At 41.6% G+C, this 17,824-nt stretch overlaps 2 protein-coding genes across 2 annotated transcripts in view; both read right to left on the reverse strand.

The window, feature by feature from the left end:
- The window catches only part of LOC136434631 (proton myo-inositol cotransporter-like), a 35,174-nt gene extending 33,200 nt beyond the window's left edge, over positions 1-1,974 (reverse strand). Inside the window, exon 1 of the mRNA XM_066427545.1 lies at positions 1,785-1,974. Within this exon, the coding sequence (XP_066283642.1) occupies positions 1,785-1,974 (190 nt within the window). The remainder of the gene's footprint in view (positions 1-1,784) is intronic.
- Positions 1,975-4,223: 2,249 nt separating this feature from the next.
- LOC136434353 (proton myo-inositol cotransporter-like) lies at positions 4,224-10,916 on the reverse strand. Its single transcript, XM_066427138.1, has 2 exons — positions 10,294-10,916; positions 4,224-4,980 (listed from the first exon to the last, which is right to left on the reverse strand). The coding sequence occupies exons 1-2, from the start codon at positions 10,757-10,759 to the stop codon at positions 4,817-4,819; spliced, it is 630 nt and encodes a 209-aa protein (XP_066283235.1). The 5' UTR covers positions 10,760-10,916; the 3' UTR covers positions 4,224-4,816.
- Positions 10,917-17,824: the final 6,908 nt, after the last annotated feature.

The raw sequence follows: 17,824 nt of genomic DNA on the forward strand, positions 1-17,824 counted from the left end.
GATAGCATGGAGACTACCTAACCTGGAGGCAGTGGGAGTTCCAGGAAAAAGGTAATATGGTTCAACAACCTGGCCATGGGCTCGGGGAGGGAAAGAGATAAGATTTAAAACCCTTGTCCTGCTGGATCCATTTTTACGGGTTGCACATTAATATTACAGAGCCTGTATGTGAGTCTTGTATATGTACGGGTGGGGGGTATTTTTCATCTGAACAGATTGCACTGCAGTGAAACAAGTTCTTCCTACCTAACCTGCAGGCAGTAGAAGTTCCAGGAAAATGGTAATGAAGTTCAACAACCCGGCCATGAGCACGAGCAGGGAACGAGATAAGATTTACACATGCAGCGTACAAGATGTTCACGGCATGTGAAATTAGTTAGGTTAAATTTATATCATTTGAGCAAATGTCTTAAAACCCTTGTCCTGCTGAACCCATTTTTATGGGTTGCACATTACAGAGCCTGTATGTGATTCCTGTATATGTACGGGTTGGGGGGTATTTTTCAGCTGAGCACATCACACCGCAGTGAAACGCACTGAATGCAGAAGTACCTCTTACATGTACTATGCCACAGCAGTGCAGAAAAAATCAAGGGCTAATGACCTGATTAAAAAAAATAAAATTGATAAGATAAATTGGGTAAAAAATGCCAGCAGGACAAGGGTTAAAGGAGGAAATGTGAAGCTGGTTTTAGAAGATGTTTATCCTCAGTGAGGTGACACCTTTGTCTCCACATCTTGCATGACAGAGCAAAGTGAAGCTCACTCAGAAGAGCTTACATGTACCTTCCACTGCACTGGTTGTGGCAGAAAAGTCAGATGCTGAACACATTATATACAGGTTCATTGCACCAATGCCAGAGAAATCTTTCCAGCTGTTTTTGACAGGTGCAGATGAATAGTGGACCAATGGGCTTAAAATTCCATCATACTTTGCATCAATTTCCTGCAGGTTGAGCAAAAACAGCTGGGATTCAAACTCCCAACAAATCGGAACAAAGGCAGCTAGGGCCACTATCCACATATAACACATAAATATAGTGCAGAGAATCTAAACCAATAATCAAAAGGAAGGGGAGTCCAGAACATTGAATATATGGCATATCCAGAGAAATTGTGCATTATTTAGTCAAAGAGTGAAAAGCCCTGAAGAATATATCAGGTCCAAGACATTTGTTTCAGTCTACATGGCATGATTTTGTACTTTACAAATGACAGACACTACTAGTACTACATGGTGCGTCTGTCTTAAATCAATATTGCCCCTGCGCAGGTTGCATAACATACTGTAGATCTTCTAATGTTCGCAGTGGTTTAACTTTGAAGGTTTTTGCAATGATTTCTCCACTGGGAATGCATGAAACTGCAAACACATGTTTCCATTTTATTACAGTAACTTCTGTACTATAGAATTATTTCAAGCGTAAGTTTAAAACAATGTGAAAATCTCCTTTCCCCTCCTACCTAAAATATAAATGAATTTAGAGAATGTATAACATATGTTCAGGCACTGAAGATGAACAGCAGGAAATCCATCTTGTGCTGCCCGATGGGGCCGGAAAACTTATCTCATGTTCTGCACAGGTATGCCAGGAGGGATTTGCACCATATGGTTTTCTTCCGCTTAGCAGGGAAGATTGCAGAGAGTGAAAGTGATCTCGAATCAGTTTAGCTCACACTCACTCACTCACTCACTCACTCACTCACTCACTCACTCACTCACTCACTCACTCACTATCCGGTTTATCGTCTTCTTTTCCCTATCATCTGGGGGTTCGACGTGCTTGCATGCTGATGGGGGAGCTTGGTGGCCGCTGGCCAGGTGCCTCTGTCCTGTGGATTTACATCGTGTAGGTTGAGGTGGTGGAGGTCCTCCTTGATGTTATCAATCCACCTCTTCCTTGGTCGTCCTCGTGGATTTTGGCCCTCCACGGTCATGCCGATGATTTTCTTGGGCCACCTCTCCCTGTCCATTCTTTCAAGATGCCCATACCAACGTAGACGATTGGATCTTATCATATCCTGCACACTGTGTACACCTAATCTTGCTATCTGGCTCTAAGTTGTTTTGCTGAGAGTGTTTCTGAGAGCTTCCTGGGACATATCCATCGGACCATGGCATTGTCGCTCCTGTCGAGCCTCTTGATGTCTTCTGATGCCACAGCCCATGTCTCCGCGGCATACAGTAGCTATAGGACACTTCTGATGCAGGAGTCAGTCATCCTGAATCAGTTTAGCTCAAATGAATTCAACAGTTGAGCTCCTCTTCCACTGGTCGTGACAGAGAAGGCAGACGCTATGTGTGTGTACAGTACACTATGTAGAAGTTAATTTGGTGTCTTCTCACATATATGCATACGCAGAAAAGTGAAAAACTAAACATTGATTTAGTTCCTTAGACAGTCAGTCTGTACTTCAGATGTGAATGGTAAGCAACACGACTTGCATACTAAGGCCACAAAAAGTTAATTTGTTGGTTTTGGGCTCTAAAACAATACTGCTGAATACACCCTGTCCAATGCAGTTATTCTTCAAAACTCTCATTCGAATCAGTAATTATGACATGATAAATCATCTCTTGGTTTGCCTAAAGCACAACATCTGGCAAAGCAATCCACCAATGCCACCTGGGAAGGTGCCAGCTTTTTTCTAATTTCTTTTTTTTTTTCAGATTGAAATTTTGGAGTGTGGCAGTTTGGAAATGAAAATTTAAAGATCCATGTGGCATTATGGTGGCTGCCATTAAAACTTTGATTTTGAACACAAGTGATAGTCCACCTGATATAACATTAAGTTATTTTTTGGTTCTTGGATCTAAAAAGCCAAACTGCAAAATCAACACGAAAACAGACTTTAAGGGAAAATCTGTACCTAATGGTTTGGACAGTTCCAGTGAGTGAATCTCAAGCCATATTCAAGTTTTCCTCCCTGCTTGCTGATTTTTTCCCAAATAAATGTCCGAAAAACAAGAAAAAGAAAATAACTTTATGTGGCCTTACAAATACATGTACCAGTACATTTGTACATCAACTCACATATCAGAACATGCTAATCTGCATCAGGCTTACTTAGCTGCGGTGTACTTTGAAAGGTGCCAGTAGTTGTGATACATTATCCAGTGTGTGCATGGATTGTTTCACTCCTGCAGTTGCAGGGCTCGAAATCCATTTTGCTACATTTTTTTTTGTTATATCAACATTACCTTACGTCCAAAACTCATACTAACAAGGAATTGTGTGTTCCTAAATTATATTTGTATATTACTTGTCTGAAATACAGACCATCTACAAAGTGAGTTTTGAAAGCTACTCAGCTTGCAAAACGGAAACTTCATAAGTACATAGAGCTACATGTATACATAAAGTACTTTGTGAATATGAAGCAACTCCACCCAGCTACATTAGACGTCCTGCAGATACGTGTAACTGGTGAAGAAGGATTCTGAGTAAAGCTAACGAGGAAGTAATGTTAATGTTACAAAGGATTTTGAGGCAATAGAGAAATTTTCAATGTTGAATCTGTCATTCTAAGGCCACACCAATTCAATTTCTTGGTTAACAGATTTTTTTATTTTTATTTTAGCACGAGGACATCATTAGAACAGAAGGCTGGGGTGAAATTAAATAGGTGTGGCCTAAGTTTACATTTCTTTAGGTCATGAAAATTACATTTTTTGGACGGACAGGTTTGAATCTTTTCCATCCCAACAAGCAAATTTTCGTCCTGGGACGGAAGGGCGGTTGCTGGAGACAGTCCTGCGTGCAAATCTTGACAATAGCATGTAAACTACATTTCGAGCCCTGCAGTCGCCCCAGTTGTTTTAGAAGACTGCAAACTTAACCTAAACCAAAAACAAGTTAATACGCAACCCATGCAGACTTGTATACATGCACAAGTGTGACAGGGGCTTTACATGCAAATCTTGATAATAGCACAAAAGTTGCATTTCAAGCCCTGCAGACGCCCCAGTGGTTTCAGAAGATTGCGTGGGCGGAACAACCTTTTCATCACGGATCAATCTGAGAAACAGCCGTTATTAGCCTTACTTATCCCCACTAGGGGTAATTGGTCATCAGTCAAACTCTGCATTAGAGTCGGCACACTGCAGACAGCACAGAGCGACGAACTCATGATGTATCGGGCTACCTTTGACCCGGTTAAGGCCAAACCAATATAACTAGTATTCAGTTCTCAGATTTGAAAAAAAAATGATGCTCTGCAAACTGCAACTGAAGGCAGACACACACAGACAGACACCCACAAGGATACACACACATGCACAGACACACACACACACACATGTACAGACACACACATACACACACATACACTAGCTACAAACTGCCCGCCAGTGATGAACATGTTGTTCACGTGATGTCCACACACAGACATGCACACAGATGTAAAGCACGCTTGGCAAAAGCCTGTGGAAAACCCTAGGTCTGGTACAATGTGTAGTTCAGGTGTTTAAAAGCATGACAAACATCCAACTGTCCTGCTTGCTGTAGCTGAACACTCCGTCAATGACGCTTTGTCTGCTACACACACACACAGACATACATACAGTATACACAATCACACACAGAGACAGACAGACACACACAGGACAAAACCTGTGGAAACTCTGCTACATGTGTACATGTGCTTAACTAAAGGTATTTCAAAGCCTGATGACAAACCTCCATCCATCCTGCTTATTGTAGTTGAAGGCTCCATCGATGATGCTAGCAACGAACTGCCTGAGTGTGATGAACATGTTGATAGTGACAGACACACAGAGACAGACACACACACACTCATTTCAAAGCCTGCTGACTCACCTCCAACCGTCCAGCTTGTTGTAGCTGAATGCTCCGTCTATGACGCTAGCGACGAACTGCCCGCCCGTGATGAACATGTTGTTGATGGTGACCAGGCGTCCGCGCATCTCCGGCGGGGCGGCCTCCGCTATGTACATGGGGACCGTCATCGACGCCAAACCTGCAGACGAAGGAAAGATGCATTTTTAAAACAAGCTGCTAGGGGACTATCAAAAGCTATCTGCCAATGCAACAACAAACAATCAAGACCATAGCGTGTCTAGAACAAATGATACAAAAAACAAAAGAACTACTGCAGCAAAAGCTGCAAGGAGTTCCATGATTGACCTTGATCTTCGTATTCCTAAGACCTACCCATATACCAAGTATCATCACAATCCATTGAGAACTTCTGACTGTACCTTTATTTCATCTTGATCTTTAAATTTTACTATCTGCTTAGTTGTTAAACTCAATAGCTACCAAAATAGATTATAAAGGCCAGCACATACCTAAAAAGTGTGGTCACATTGATTATAAGTTATAATTTTTCATCTATTGAAACTATTTCTCAATATCAATCCATATATTACATGGCAAAAGGTAATTTTGTAACTGAAATTATAGCACTAGATCAAATATTAAATTAAAGAAGGGGGGTGTATGGCATAAAATGAGCCATACATAGCTGAAACATGAATGATCCTCTTATTCTTTATGTTATATAATCAATAATAATCTTATTTGCAAGTTCTTGCCCGAAGGCTAATTGCAACATGAAACAATACATAGCAAGGGTATATTGTACAGTGCGAGTTAACAATGTTGACTAGTAGAACACATGGCTATTCTAAAAACTACTACGGAATACAATCTACGCTTTTTGGGTTTGACCCTTATCCTCACCCCAGACTAGTTGTAAAAAAAAATTTTTTTTTCCGCCGTCACGCCAAATTTTTTCTGAAAAGATTCGAGAAGCAACAAATAGAATTGGTCTGGCCTATAACTGATTCATGCATTTAGAATCATCTCGGCATGTACACGGGCGATATGTTTCAGCGACACAGTCTCCAGAGAAGACATCTCAAGCCGGCTCCACTGATGAGTCATCAGTATGCATGACTGTGCCACTTCTGTACCTTATCACCGGTACCTACCGCTCAACAGGATGGGAACATCAGACAAGAGATGAACAGAATCAACTTCACTCCATCTCACAAGCCAATTCAATTACAGCGTGGGACATGACTTTCCCCGAAGGCTTAAGCTGGCGTACCACTGAAGGAAAATACATGTAGTTCTCACACACACATGCGAGTGCAAGCACACACACATCCACACACATCTACACACACATCTGCACACACACAAACACATCCACACACATTCACATCCATGTACACACACACAGACGCACATAAACATCCACGCGCGCATGCACACACACACACACATACTGACACACACACAGTCTTCTTCCACTTCAGTCACACTCAAAGCGTAAAGCTTGAGACAAAGCGTGATGCTTTTTCAGTGGCTGATAGTGCAATGGGGCTTAGCTACAGCTCGTTTTTATATATCCAAGCACACCGGGTCACCCCTACTCTTCCCAATAAGTGTGTTGGGTTCTTTAACGTGTTAATGCCTGAAGTTCCTACATACATTGGGCCAAAATGATGAATGTAATTCCTTACTAGTACATGTCTGAGTGGGGGCTGACCCTAGGATTGGGCTGAAATGACGAATGCAATTTCTTATATGTATGAGTGGGGGGCAACCCTAGGATTGAACCCAAGCCCACAGATCCACCGTATTTGGTCACATGGTAACACGTACAAAAGTGATTGTATAAAGTAAAGTGGATACATCGCTCAGCTAACCAACATCTTTTGCACCGCAGTCATCCCTCAGTGAGACATACAAAAGTGATCGAGCAGACACTGGTGACTGGTCGTATTCCAGCCGAATGTGTCCTTTTCAGCTTTGAGCTCAGTGTCAGACACAAAATGAGGAGTGACAGAGCTTGTATCCACACCTAATCTTGGTTGGAAATGGTGGCAAAATTTGTGGATAATGTTAAAATCCAACCTGACACTGTATAGAAATCGTCTTGTAAAACTAGCCACAGACGTATCATAGAATTCATAGTCAAGTTTTCATGCTTTTTCTTACAGCATACAGGTGAGTTACTTGTGTAGGTAAATCCCCTAAGCTGTTCCCACTGAGTTTTCACATGATAAATGATTGCACAAGTAGCCTGGGATTTTGAGTGATGCCGAGTGCACATGTAGGGCGCAGTGCGTAGGCGTGCGGAACTGTACTCCAGGCAACGGAGTGCATTTACAATTTTTTATTGGACTTATTAGCCATCAAATTGCCTACAGCCACTAGAGATCACATCCTTCATGCATTGACGTTCCCACAGCACAATCTACTGTAAGTCGTGAAATGTTTGCGATGGTTTTATATTCGCAGTGACCTCTTCACTGCGAAATCACTGTGACTATGTTTTTCCATTGTATACTACAATATTGTTTCAACCACAAAACACAAAGGTGAAAACCTACTTTTCCCTTGAAATTAAATCCCCGAAAACATATATAATGATTTGTCCAGCACTCGTTTTTCAAACCTTTATTAAGCATGTGAGAATGAGCACAGAAAGAATACAGTAAATTGATAGATCATATATTTGAAATTCAATATTGTAATTTTCTATTCAATTCATCAATCTTAGTACAGAAAAAGGATGGGAGGGTTTAGGACTGTGGCAGGGAAAAATTCCCTAGCTGAAAAACAGAAAGGAAAGCCAACTACGCCAATCACATGTACAAAATTGGATCACTCAAAGATTACGTCAGCACCCAGAATGTTCAGTGGACTTTGCGACTGTGAATGATAGACTTTGGTCAGAGGCACACACTATTTTTAGTACATGGACTTAACACACAAAACTACAGTTAACGTACAAGTATATATTACCTGTGTTGTTTCTATAGTCTTTGATTCTTCTTAACAGAACAGGATTTACGTGCATTTTTGAAAGTTTTTTTTGTCATGCTTTCTTCCAGTCTTCAGATTTAGAGTTTGCTAATTATGTTTTTTTATCTATTCATACATTCATTTTTGTTTTCTTTATACACGGTCCACGCGCTCAGTGCTTAAAGGGGCATATTGTGACATGAACATAAAACAAAATTCTTTGTCTTTGATTATTTTTCTACATCATTAATTGAATGACATGACTTGACTTGAATCTACCTTATTACACTGCACAGCAATATTCATCACGTACGGATGCGACTTTGAAGTGTCGTGCGAACGTCTTGAAATTATATACGCAATCCCCACCGCCGCTTGAATTGGCCGCCATCTTGTCCAATATTCCGACGAACCACCGAACACGCGATCAAACGCCCGACGTTCTGAAGTTTGGTCACTTGTGGTGATTTTCCTGTGACGCTCGAACTCCGACCATAACGGTTGATTCGGATTTTTCGTAGCGTTCTACGCTGGCTTATTGGCATATTAACTTGCGGGACGCAAGTTAATATGTAAATGAACCAGATTTTACATGTTTTGCGTTTTTCGTCGTTTATTAATGGTGGAAATGTGACAAAATTACGGGAATATGTTGGAAATAAGTAACAAATAAGTTACAAATGTGAATCTTAGTGTAGATCTTTCAAATTCTTACTATTTGTAGTTTTTGCCCACCAGATTCTACAATATGCCCCTTTAACACACTTTTTTACAGGCATGCTCTGTACAGAAGAACATAAACAGGGAAATAAGAGAAACTAAGAAAGAAACTAAACAATATCCCAAAATAACAATACATACATAACCCAGCATCAATCAGAATCATATACTGTAAATCAAAGTCATGCCGGGTCAGGAGGTCAAAGATCATTAGTGATGTTTTACTTTAGCAGCTTCTGGAAAGTTATGATATCATTTTAGGCCAGACGTGGCCACTCTAACTGTGGTAGGCAAATCGTTCCAAGCAGTGACTGAAAGTGACTGTTGCACTATCATGCGCCTGGCATCATGCCCAAGCGATCAGGCTACCAACTGCCAAGGGCGTCACTGTCTTATCAAAATTGATGGCGAAGCTAACAACATCTTATCTGTACATCAGCTTCCAGTGCCAGAGTTGGAGTAGGTTTGTGTCATGTCATGACAAGGGTTTGCCACGCTTCACATACTTTTCCTGTTAGAGTCCATTCCAAGTCACCGCACGGGTGTTTTTTTCCATTGTTTAGAATTAATTTGAACGGTTTGCAAGTATTTCTAATACAGAGTTTATATTTTGTAAACATTTCGAACTTGGTTTAAACTACTTGTAATTTTGCAAGCAGTAGAAATTTTACTTGCAATTCTATCAAATTTTCTGTACTATTAGTATCACACATGTCTATCCAATCCATTGCAACTTCCTTACTACAGTACAAGCTTTTAATTAATTAGTTGTTAACGAGCTTAATTGTGATTCAGCACATCAAGAATTAGGTTTTTTACCCTGGAAAATTTTAGTGTGTATCTTTACCTGAAATCACAATCTTTTCTACAAGCTGCAGGTGGGTATTTCCAGCCCTTTTTTCCTCATCACAAATGTGGCTTACATTGTCGCCACTACAACAGACATTCACTCATTTTACAACAGTGGACACAAGCAAAACGCCGGCTAAGGGCTCTTTTCATGCCTCCTTCTTTTGCAATTTTAATGATCTGCAATTACCTGTGATTTTTATGATCTCCAATTATTGTAATTAGTGTACATACTTTATATTGTTATGTTGTTCGTTATGTTGTCATTGTCATTGTATGTACTGTTTTGTAATGTATTTACTGTAACGTTAGAAGTCCAGGAAGATTAGTGGTGTGCCTTAGGGCACATCACTTATGGATTTTCTTGATAAACCAACCAATAAACCAAACCAACATGTGTTCACTTTCACTTCACAAGAAAGAGCCACGCCCCCTTCTCGGCGTCGCACAAAACGGAGTGAAGACATCTACACACACTTTCCAAATCCTGGTACATATTTGTTGGGACAAAACACTATCAGTTCACTATACGATACTGTTGGGACCATGAAGGCATTGTTGTTAATGCCTTGAGGGCAGTCCTGTACTTGTACAATATTTAGTAAACTGATGACCAGCCTCAGGCCGAACACACAAGCTTCGCTGGCACACGGCGGCTAACGATAATATCCCACCGACCGACTTCACACAGTCATATCTGACTCCGATCTCTGTTGAAAGCTCTCTAATGAAGCTTTTCATTCATCTGATGGTAATCTGTCCCTTTATACAAAAGCTTTCAGTTTGGGCCTGAGAAACGAATTTTTGAACGGTAAGTGAATCGAAGCCAGTGCAGTTTGGACCGGAACACAAATAAAAATGGAAGTTATATTTTTGTCAAGGGAAAGTTGTTTTGCTTAAAAGTTCTAAGAGATCTAAGAAAGCTCACTAAGGATGGCCTCACCTATCCCGATGCCCACGACAATTCTCCCGATGAGCAGCAGCACTTTGGACTGCGCGGCGCCCATGACCACAGCCCCGGCCGTGAAGACGAAGCTAGCGAGGAGGATGACCGGCTTCCTTCCGAACGTGTCGTTCAGCAGGCCGCCGAGAAGGGCAAAGAGCGCCGCCGCCCCGATCGTCACGCTCACGATCGCCTCCTGCCACACCGTGGACAGCTGGAAGTCGTCGCGGATGAGGATCATGGCCCCCGAGACCACCCCGGTGTCGTACCCGAAGAGGAACCCTCCGATCGCGGCCAGTAGCGTGAGCACGTAGAGAATCGGCGGGGTCTTGCGGGGAGCCGGGCGGGGCGCACCGCCGCGCTCGCCCGGCGACTGGTTGATGAGCTGCCGCTCGTCGTTCTCGGGCTTGTCCATGACGAAGTTGGCGGAGGAAGCCTTCATCTCAAAGCTATGCTCCCGACTCATGGGCAAGTCCCTATCTGAAGGGAATAGAGCAGGAGAAGCTGTCAAACTCCGGTGGTTCCGCCGACGTGCAAACTTGTCCCACTACCAGTGCGCCATGTTGGCCACTAGTTGTTGACTTCCTGTGCCTGCGCACAAAGCCTGCGCAGTGGTCCCGGTATCCCACAATGCCTCACGCCCAGGGCAACAAGTGTTTTTTTCAGATGACAACTTCTCGAAAGTTATTCAAAGTCAAAGCAGTCATCCTCTTTTCCAGATGAAGCGTTGTGATGATTTTTTTCATGCACAGCTATTGTCATAGTGGTTTTCTTCGTATTGCGGGAATTCAATACGTGAATCTAACGTTAGATGCTAGACTACGATGGTTTGTTTGTATATGACCAGTACTTCGCCTAGTTGGGCAAAACATGTACTCTTCATTTCTTCATAAGATAATAATCTCATAAAAACTTCATTCTATACATTATCAAAGTTAAGTTTTTATGTTCCAATAGGTACTACCGGTGACCTCAGATAATCGATTTTTAGTTACGTAACACTGACACATGCAGCTAGTTGGACAGGGTTGCGTAAAAACGTAACTGCAGACGTTCACCTTTCAATACAAATTACGTAAGGGGCTTGTTCTTATACAGGGATTTTCAATCAGATTTCGAAATGATGATGTTGCCAACTGAAGTATGATTGTGACCCCAGGAAGAAAATAACAGATTGTTTATTGTTTATTGTTTCTTCGCATATGTACAATATAAAAAAAACAAAGAGAAATAGAGTAAAGAATACATGCAGGAGAGGCCAGAAGCCTATACGGCTTTTCGGGGGCCTCCCCTAAACTACTCAAATGGGATTTTTACAAAATTATATATCATCGAAACTAAGAAAAACTAACGAAAGAAGAAATTGGAATTTTAACATAAATCCTAATGAAACAAATGAAAAGAAGAGGAACTACAAAGTAAATTATGAGTTGTAAACATAATAAGTATTATAATGAATAACAATTTATAAAGAAATAGGTCAAAATTATACAAAAATAACAATCATATGAATTATTTTGTCATCAGATACCAAAGGAAAAGTGGAAAACAAGGAAAACAAACAAATCAGGAGAAAGTAATACTTGGATGTTCTATGACATCTATCTTTAAAAGTTTTTTGAAACTAGGTAAAGACGAGCAAGACTGTAGAATTAGCTATAGTCGGGTGTGTAGCACTGCTATAGATGTACTAACTTTTTTTCATTGTGAAGAACACACCACTAGTACTCTTATCGAAAAGAGTAGGGGCCCTGTCCGGTGTGAGCGGATCAAAACCATTCATCCTTGTCTGAATGGAGTAGGGAATGTCCCCGCGGAGCCTTCGTAACACCTGCTTCTGCCATTGAGTCAGTTAGTCGAGTTTACCTAAGCTTGATGTTTCTGACTTATGGAAACTTTCCATGCTGCTTTAGTGAGTGTTAGATCAGTGCCCAGAAGAGGTCCATGTAGCCTCGCACTGAGAAAACTCATTAAAAACACACAAAAAACTCCGCATCTATGAGTATGTTACATCGCACACACCAGACAGATCATAGCAAAACGCAAGCCTTCCAGATCGGGAGAAAACTTTGATGAAACAAAAAAAAATCCCGTACAGCTCTTGATGGCGACATGACGTCACGGATGACGCACGCTGCCCTAACCGTGCCTGTCCGGCTGGCTATTTTTAGTCGCGTAGAGGATTGCTGGTGTCTATCATCGGCAAGTGTAAGCGGAAAGAGGAAGTGCCTTCCTAATAGCACGCGACAGCTTCAAGAATTGGGTGGCGACACTGGCGACCTTGGCAACTTCTGTGTCTGCAGAGCAACTATACCCGCCTTTCAGTGTAACATACCAGCTTCGCAGGCACGCAGGTAGCAACTGGCTCACACCTATAATGCTAGGGTCACATTCCCAAGCCGGGGCCCGGCCGGGGTGTCGGCGAAAACGAAAAATAAAAAAAAAAACATATCAAGAAAATACACAATTTGTAAGTAGGAGTAATTTTGAACGTTTTTTGTCTTTTGTTGTCTTCGATATCATATTTTTCGTTCCCGCAAGCTGCCCGACCGGGCCCCGGATTGGAAATGTGACCTAAACATAACCTCGGCACTTATTTGTTCTGTTCGGGGTTTTGCCAAGCGTCGGTCGTTTGACGGAATCTTGTTGTTTATATCGGTGTCACAGCAGGGAAAAGACCGGCCTGTTTGTGGAAAAAAAAAGAGTATATAACGAAAAATCCTCAAATCATTCTAATGTTTTATACTTTATGTGATTTTTTTGTCTTTCATATCATACTTTTTATTCCCGCAAACTGCCCGGCCGGGCCCCGGGATGGAAATGTGATCCTGACCTTATGTGTGAGTAGTTCCACGATTGGGGGAGGCTACGAGGATGATGCAACTTCGAGGTGCACTTAAGATAAAGTGGTCGACCTGTGCAACGAACACAGGGCACTTTATAAAGGTCGACATACGCCAAAAGGAAAGTGTCAGCAAATCCTTCAAGGTGAACACTACATGATCTACATGAATCTGGCAGAGTCGGCGATTCTACCGGTAAAAATCCAGATCGGAGTCTCTGTCAGGAGAGATCAGGATGTTAGGAATGTGCAAGTGTTGACTCTCATTTATACATCCTAAATTTCAAGTCAATCCATTGATCCATAATGATGATAATAGTAATAATAACAATAATGGGGTTTTATTCACAGAACATTTGGCAGCCCAAGAGCTGAAATACATGTTCTGTACATTAAAACAAAGTTAAATTGACATGCGATACATTGACTATTATACTAGCATACAAAAGTAACATACTTAACGAGTTAAACATTTTGTTTGTTTGAACCTTTGTTTATTCATGATAAGCTCAGATCGGCACGCACGCCGCTTTTCATTGAGGTCATGAGGGAAGATACAATATAACAGAGATACAAAGTCATTTGAGTCCTAATAACTCTATCAACATATATCATTAGATCATAAACGAATTCAATACAAGGTTGCAAGTCAAGCCAAAGTATACGTACTGCGTGTGACATTAATCGAAGCTGAAAAATTCCGACTGTCTTTTGAGGGAATTTCTTTGAATTTCTTATGCCAAATTGTAATTCTGCCCGTACATATGTGTAGGACTGACATAAAGACAACACTATATAGAAAGAAGCATGCCATTAAAACTTCAAGCCACATGTAAAGTCAATTGTATGCTTTTTGAAAAGTCAATGCACAGGGCTTTCGAACTGAAGAAATGACTTTGAAATCGAAAGGGACTGGTCTTAGATACGGTAGTGAAAGCTGTCTGGAGGTATTAGTCAAATTTTCCACTCGTCCATTCGACGTGCCGCACTCTGCCGCGAGGCCGTTAAGCGTCCCATTTCTTCGGCTTTTTCTTAAGAGTGTTTTGCGCCGAGGGACGGATAAGGAACCTAAGACTGTACCAGGAAGGGGATATAGATATAGATAGTGCAGATACAAAACACGTTATGTCCGTTGAAATGCACAAGTCTCTTTAGTTACAAATTGAGGGTTTGCATAGATACTGGCAGTGCAGATATGCTCTACTCTTTGCATTGTTTCGGCTGCACATGTTGAAAAAGCTGGATAGGAGACTATAAGAGAAGTCTCGCCCTGGCAACACAGAGATGAACCCCATAAATTTACATGGCAGGATGCTGCAAAGCTATCTGCAAATGGTTTACAATTTTTACACAAACAATTGAACTTTTTACGGTCCAATTTCACAGGCAGCGACCTGCACTAGACAGTGAAGGACAAGTTCACATTCCCACTTAAGTTCACAAATAGAAACACACTTTTTTTCAGGCCGCAATACTTAGCGAGACTGTATCTACTCTCGAGCTAAGATTTAGAATGTTTATGGCGAGGATTGCTTGAAACTTTTCGGAATTTATTTGGGTAAGTCCATTCTTTGTGCGTTGGAAATTACAGTTCAACTTTTTTTAAGAATGACTTCTACCACGTTGAACACAGATGAACTTTCAAGCAAAGATTAAGCATATTCATAGTGAGGGTTGCATGCAAACTGTATGATACGGACTAAAACTGTTTCAATTAAAGTATAATAAGTCCAATTGTTGTTTGTTTTGGAAATTGCAGTTCAAGAATGACGTCTAGCAAGTTGGACACAGATGAACTTTCAAGCGATGATTAAGCATATTCATGGCGAGGGTTGCTTGCTAAGTGTATAATACGGATCTGTTTCAATAACTGTGAAATAAATCTCAGGGCTTAGAAAAGCCTCCCGGGTTTCCCCTTCCTCCCGCACTATTGTTATATTTTGTATATCTATTTGCCTCTGTTTTTTAAATCTTAATTGTTCAAACCAGTAAACAAACAAACAAATGCCCATCGTTCTGTAAAAAGCCTGTACATATACGTCGCACGACGGCAAATTGATCACAAGGACGTTCTCGCGACGGTTGTAGACGTTTCGTACTGACAGATGAGTTTCATTGCGACAGGTCGTCACATGTATATGAGCAGATTCTTCTCTACACCCATAACCTGGCTGGAAATTGTACTAAAAAGTTACGACATATGTGACTGGGCCATAAGAGACTGAAACCAATTCCCGTAAAAGCGAGTTTCTGGACCGAAAGTGTCTTCACAAATATCGCTTTTACATCGACCTAGACTATGACAGTCGTGGGACGAATAACGCGCGTCGGCGGCGTGTATGCAAACGGTGACCGGCATATCAGGGCCGCACATCTTTGAGCAGAACATGTTTTGAAGTCGCTTTCATGTCCTCCCCAGCACGAATGTTTAACGCTGACACGCACGGTGGATTTTACTCCACTATTTGCTCCAAGTACATTTCGGTCATCCTAAATGTCGCGAAGATTCCTCACGGAAACGTTTGGAGAAGCGCTGGAACAAGTATGTTGATTTGGTTTACGACAGCAAATTGATCATAAGGATATCATTGGGAAATTCATGGATGTGTCATATAGATGAGTCAGTTCTATTGTGACAGAAAAGGTCGCCATAGATCCTAGCTGGAAATGGTACTAAAAAGTTAGGACATATCATAGTGACTGCACCATAAGAGACTGAAAATAATATCCGTAAAATCGAGTTTCTGGGCCGAAAGTGTCTTCACAAATAGCGCTTTTATATCGACCTTGACTATGGCAGTCGTGGGACGAATAAAGCGCGAAGTCGGCGGCGCGTAAGCAAACGGTGACCGGCATATCAGAGATGTACACCTTTGAGCAGAACATATTTTGAGCCGTCTTTATGTCCTCCCCAGCACGAATGTTTAACGCTGACTCGCTGGGATTTTACTCCACTATTTGCTCCAAGTACATTTCGGTCATCCTAAATGTCGTGAAGAATTCCTTGCGAAAACGTTTGGAGAAACGCTGCTACATTAACACTACAGCACATTTGTTCTGCAGTAAAGTTGAACTGCAACATCCAATACAGAACTGGACTTACCTAAATTTTCAAGTGTTCACAGATGAACTTTTAAGATAACAAATTGCCAATGTAAATCATAATTTATCGACCTGTATCAGCCGGGACCAAGCTAGTACAGTACTTACTTCACTCCATATATACATGTATCTGACAAACAATACTTTTTCTAAGTTCTCATATTCTATTCCATTATCTCTAACTAAAGTGTCAGAAAAGCTCAAACTTCTGCAATGCATTTGGCCAACTGGTTTCCATATAGGAGGACAGTCGAAAATAGTTCCTGCTTGGCTCGACAGCGATGCCCATCAAATTTTACTTGACGGTGGGTGAGCTTTTGAGACAGCCGTTGTGAATACCTTTGTCTGCAAGTCGAAATCCCTTTCCTACACTGAATATACTTGATACTCAACTCATGTTCAGCCCTTGAGGACGTGTCAGCGAAGATCCGCATAACCGATGGCTAACACCAACGTTCGGTAAAGCTTGACGAACAGCTCTTTGAGTAGTCGACAAATTGCCAAACTTTCGAATGAAGTGCGTAGGCTTTTGAATGACAGGAAATGATCTCGCTGACTATATTAAGTGCGTAGGCTTGTGAATGACAGGAAATGATCTCGCTGACTATACTCTAGCTTCAAGCAATACACAGACATGACAGAAGGGCGGGTGCCGGATTTCTACCACGCATGCTGTTGTCTACGAGATTCTACTCTGGGCGGTACTCATGGCTGATTGTACGAAATGAATAAAATAGAATGATTTCTAAGACCTATATAGAAAAAAAAGGAAAGAAAAACTGTGCGGGGTATTTGTCCACTTCACCTCCATGCCAAATTTCACGTAATTTGGCCGGAACCATGCCAAGTTTCAGGCTGGAAAGTTTGACAGAGTTGAATCTATTTTACCAAATGGCAGGAGAAGGAGACGATGAAACACTCCTGTGGTATGGAGTGCAGAAGAATCAGCAAGAGCATGCAAATTCGTACAAGGCTCTAGTGACTCGACAACTCGTGACTTTAGTACCGTGAAATTCGCATCTGATTCGAAACGCCAAATTGTACTTTTTGACGACTTTCAATTCGTATCCTGACGCCGACTTATCATGAAAAGAATCCTGGTTTGAATGCGCGCTCTGGGTATTCTTCAAAGGCGGTCTCAAGTAGAATTTGGCGTCGCGACTTGTAGGTGCCAACATGATAAGATGCTGCATGTGTGAATCGAGCCAACCCGACTGAAGCGCACATACACCGGCCAGAGGGCGTCATGGAAAAATCGGTTCCGCTCGCACCCGCGCATCTGTAGACGTGTGTGACAAATGAGCCGACTTTGGGGGTTTAACAATGTGCGAATGAGGGCCACACTTTATATGGTCTTATATTTCTCAGCTGAAATAGCGATCAAATGTATTTCTTAGCTGAGTCTGATGCAGAGGCGCGCCTATTGAGCTGACGAGTGGGCTTACAGGGTGACCGACACAGATATTGAAATTTTACATGTACAGCAAAATCCACTGTACGTACTTACACACACACACACACACACACACACACATATATATACCTTTGCAGTTTTTTTAATAGCATACCAGAAAACAATCTGAAAGA

Source organism: Branchiostoma lanceolatum, chromosome 5 (assembly GCF_035083965.1).
Source record: "Branchiostoma lanceolatum isolate klBraLanc5 chromosome 5, klBraLanc5.hap2, whole genome shotgun sequence".
Lineage (NCBI taxonomy): Eukaryota > Metazoa > Chordata > Leptocardii > Amphioxiformes > Branchiostomatidae > Branchiostoma > Branchiostoma lanceolatum.

Bases quoted from the DNA above. Each gene is read 5' to 3' on its own strand.
- LOC136434353 (XM_066427138.1), bottom strand. From the start codon at position 10,759: ATGAGTCGGGAGCATAGCTTTGAGATGAAGGCTTCCTCCGCCAACTTC. The intron at 4,981-10,293 runs GTGAGGCCATCC...CTTCGTCTGCAG, and splicing joins TGTCGTGGGCATCGGGATAG to GTTTGGCGTCGATGACGGTC.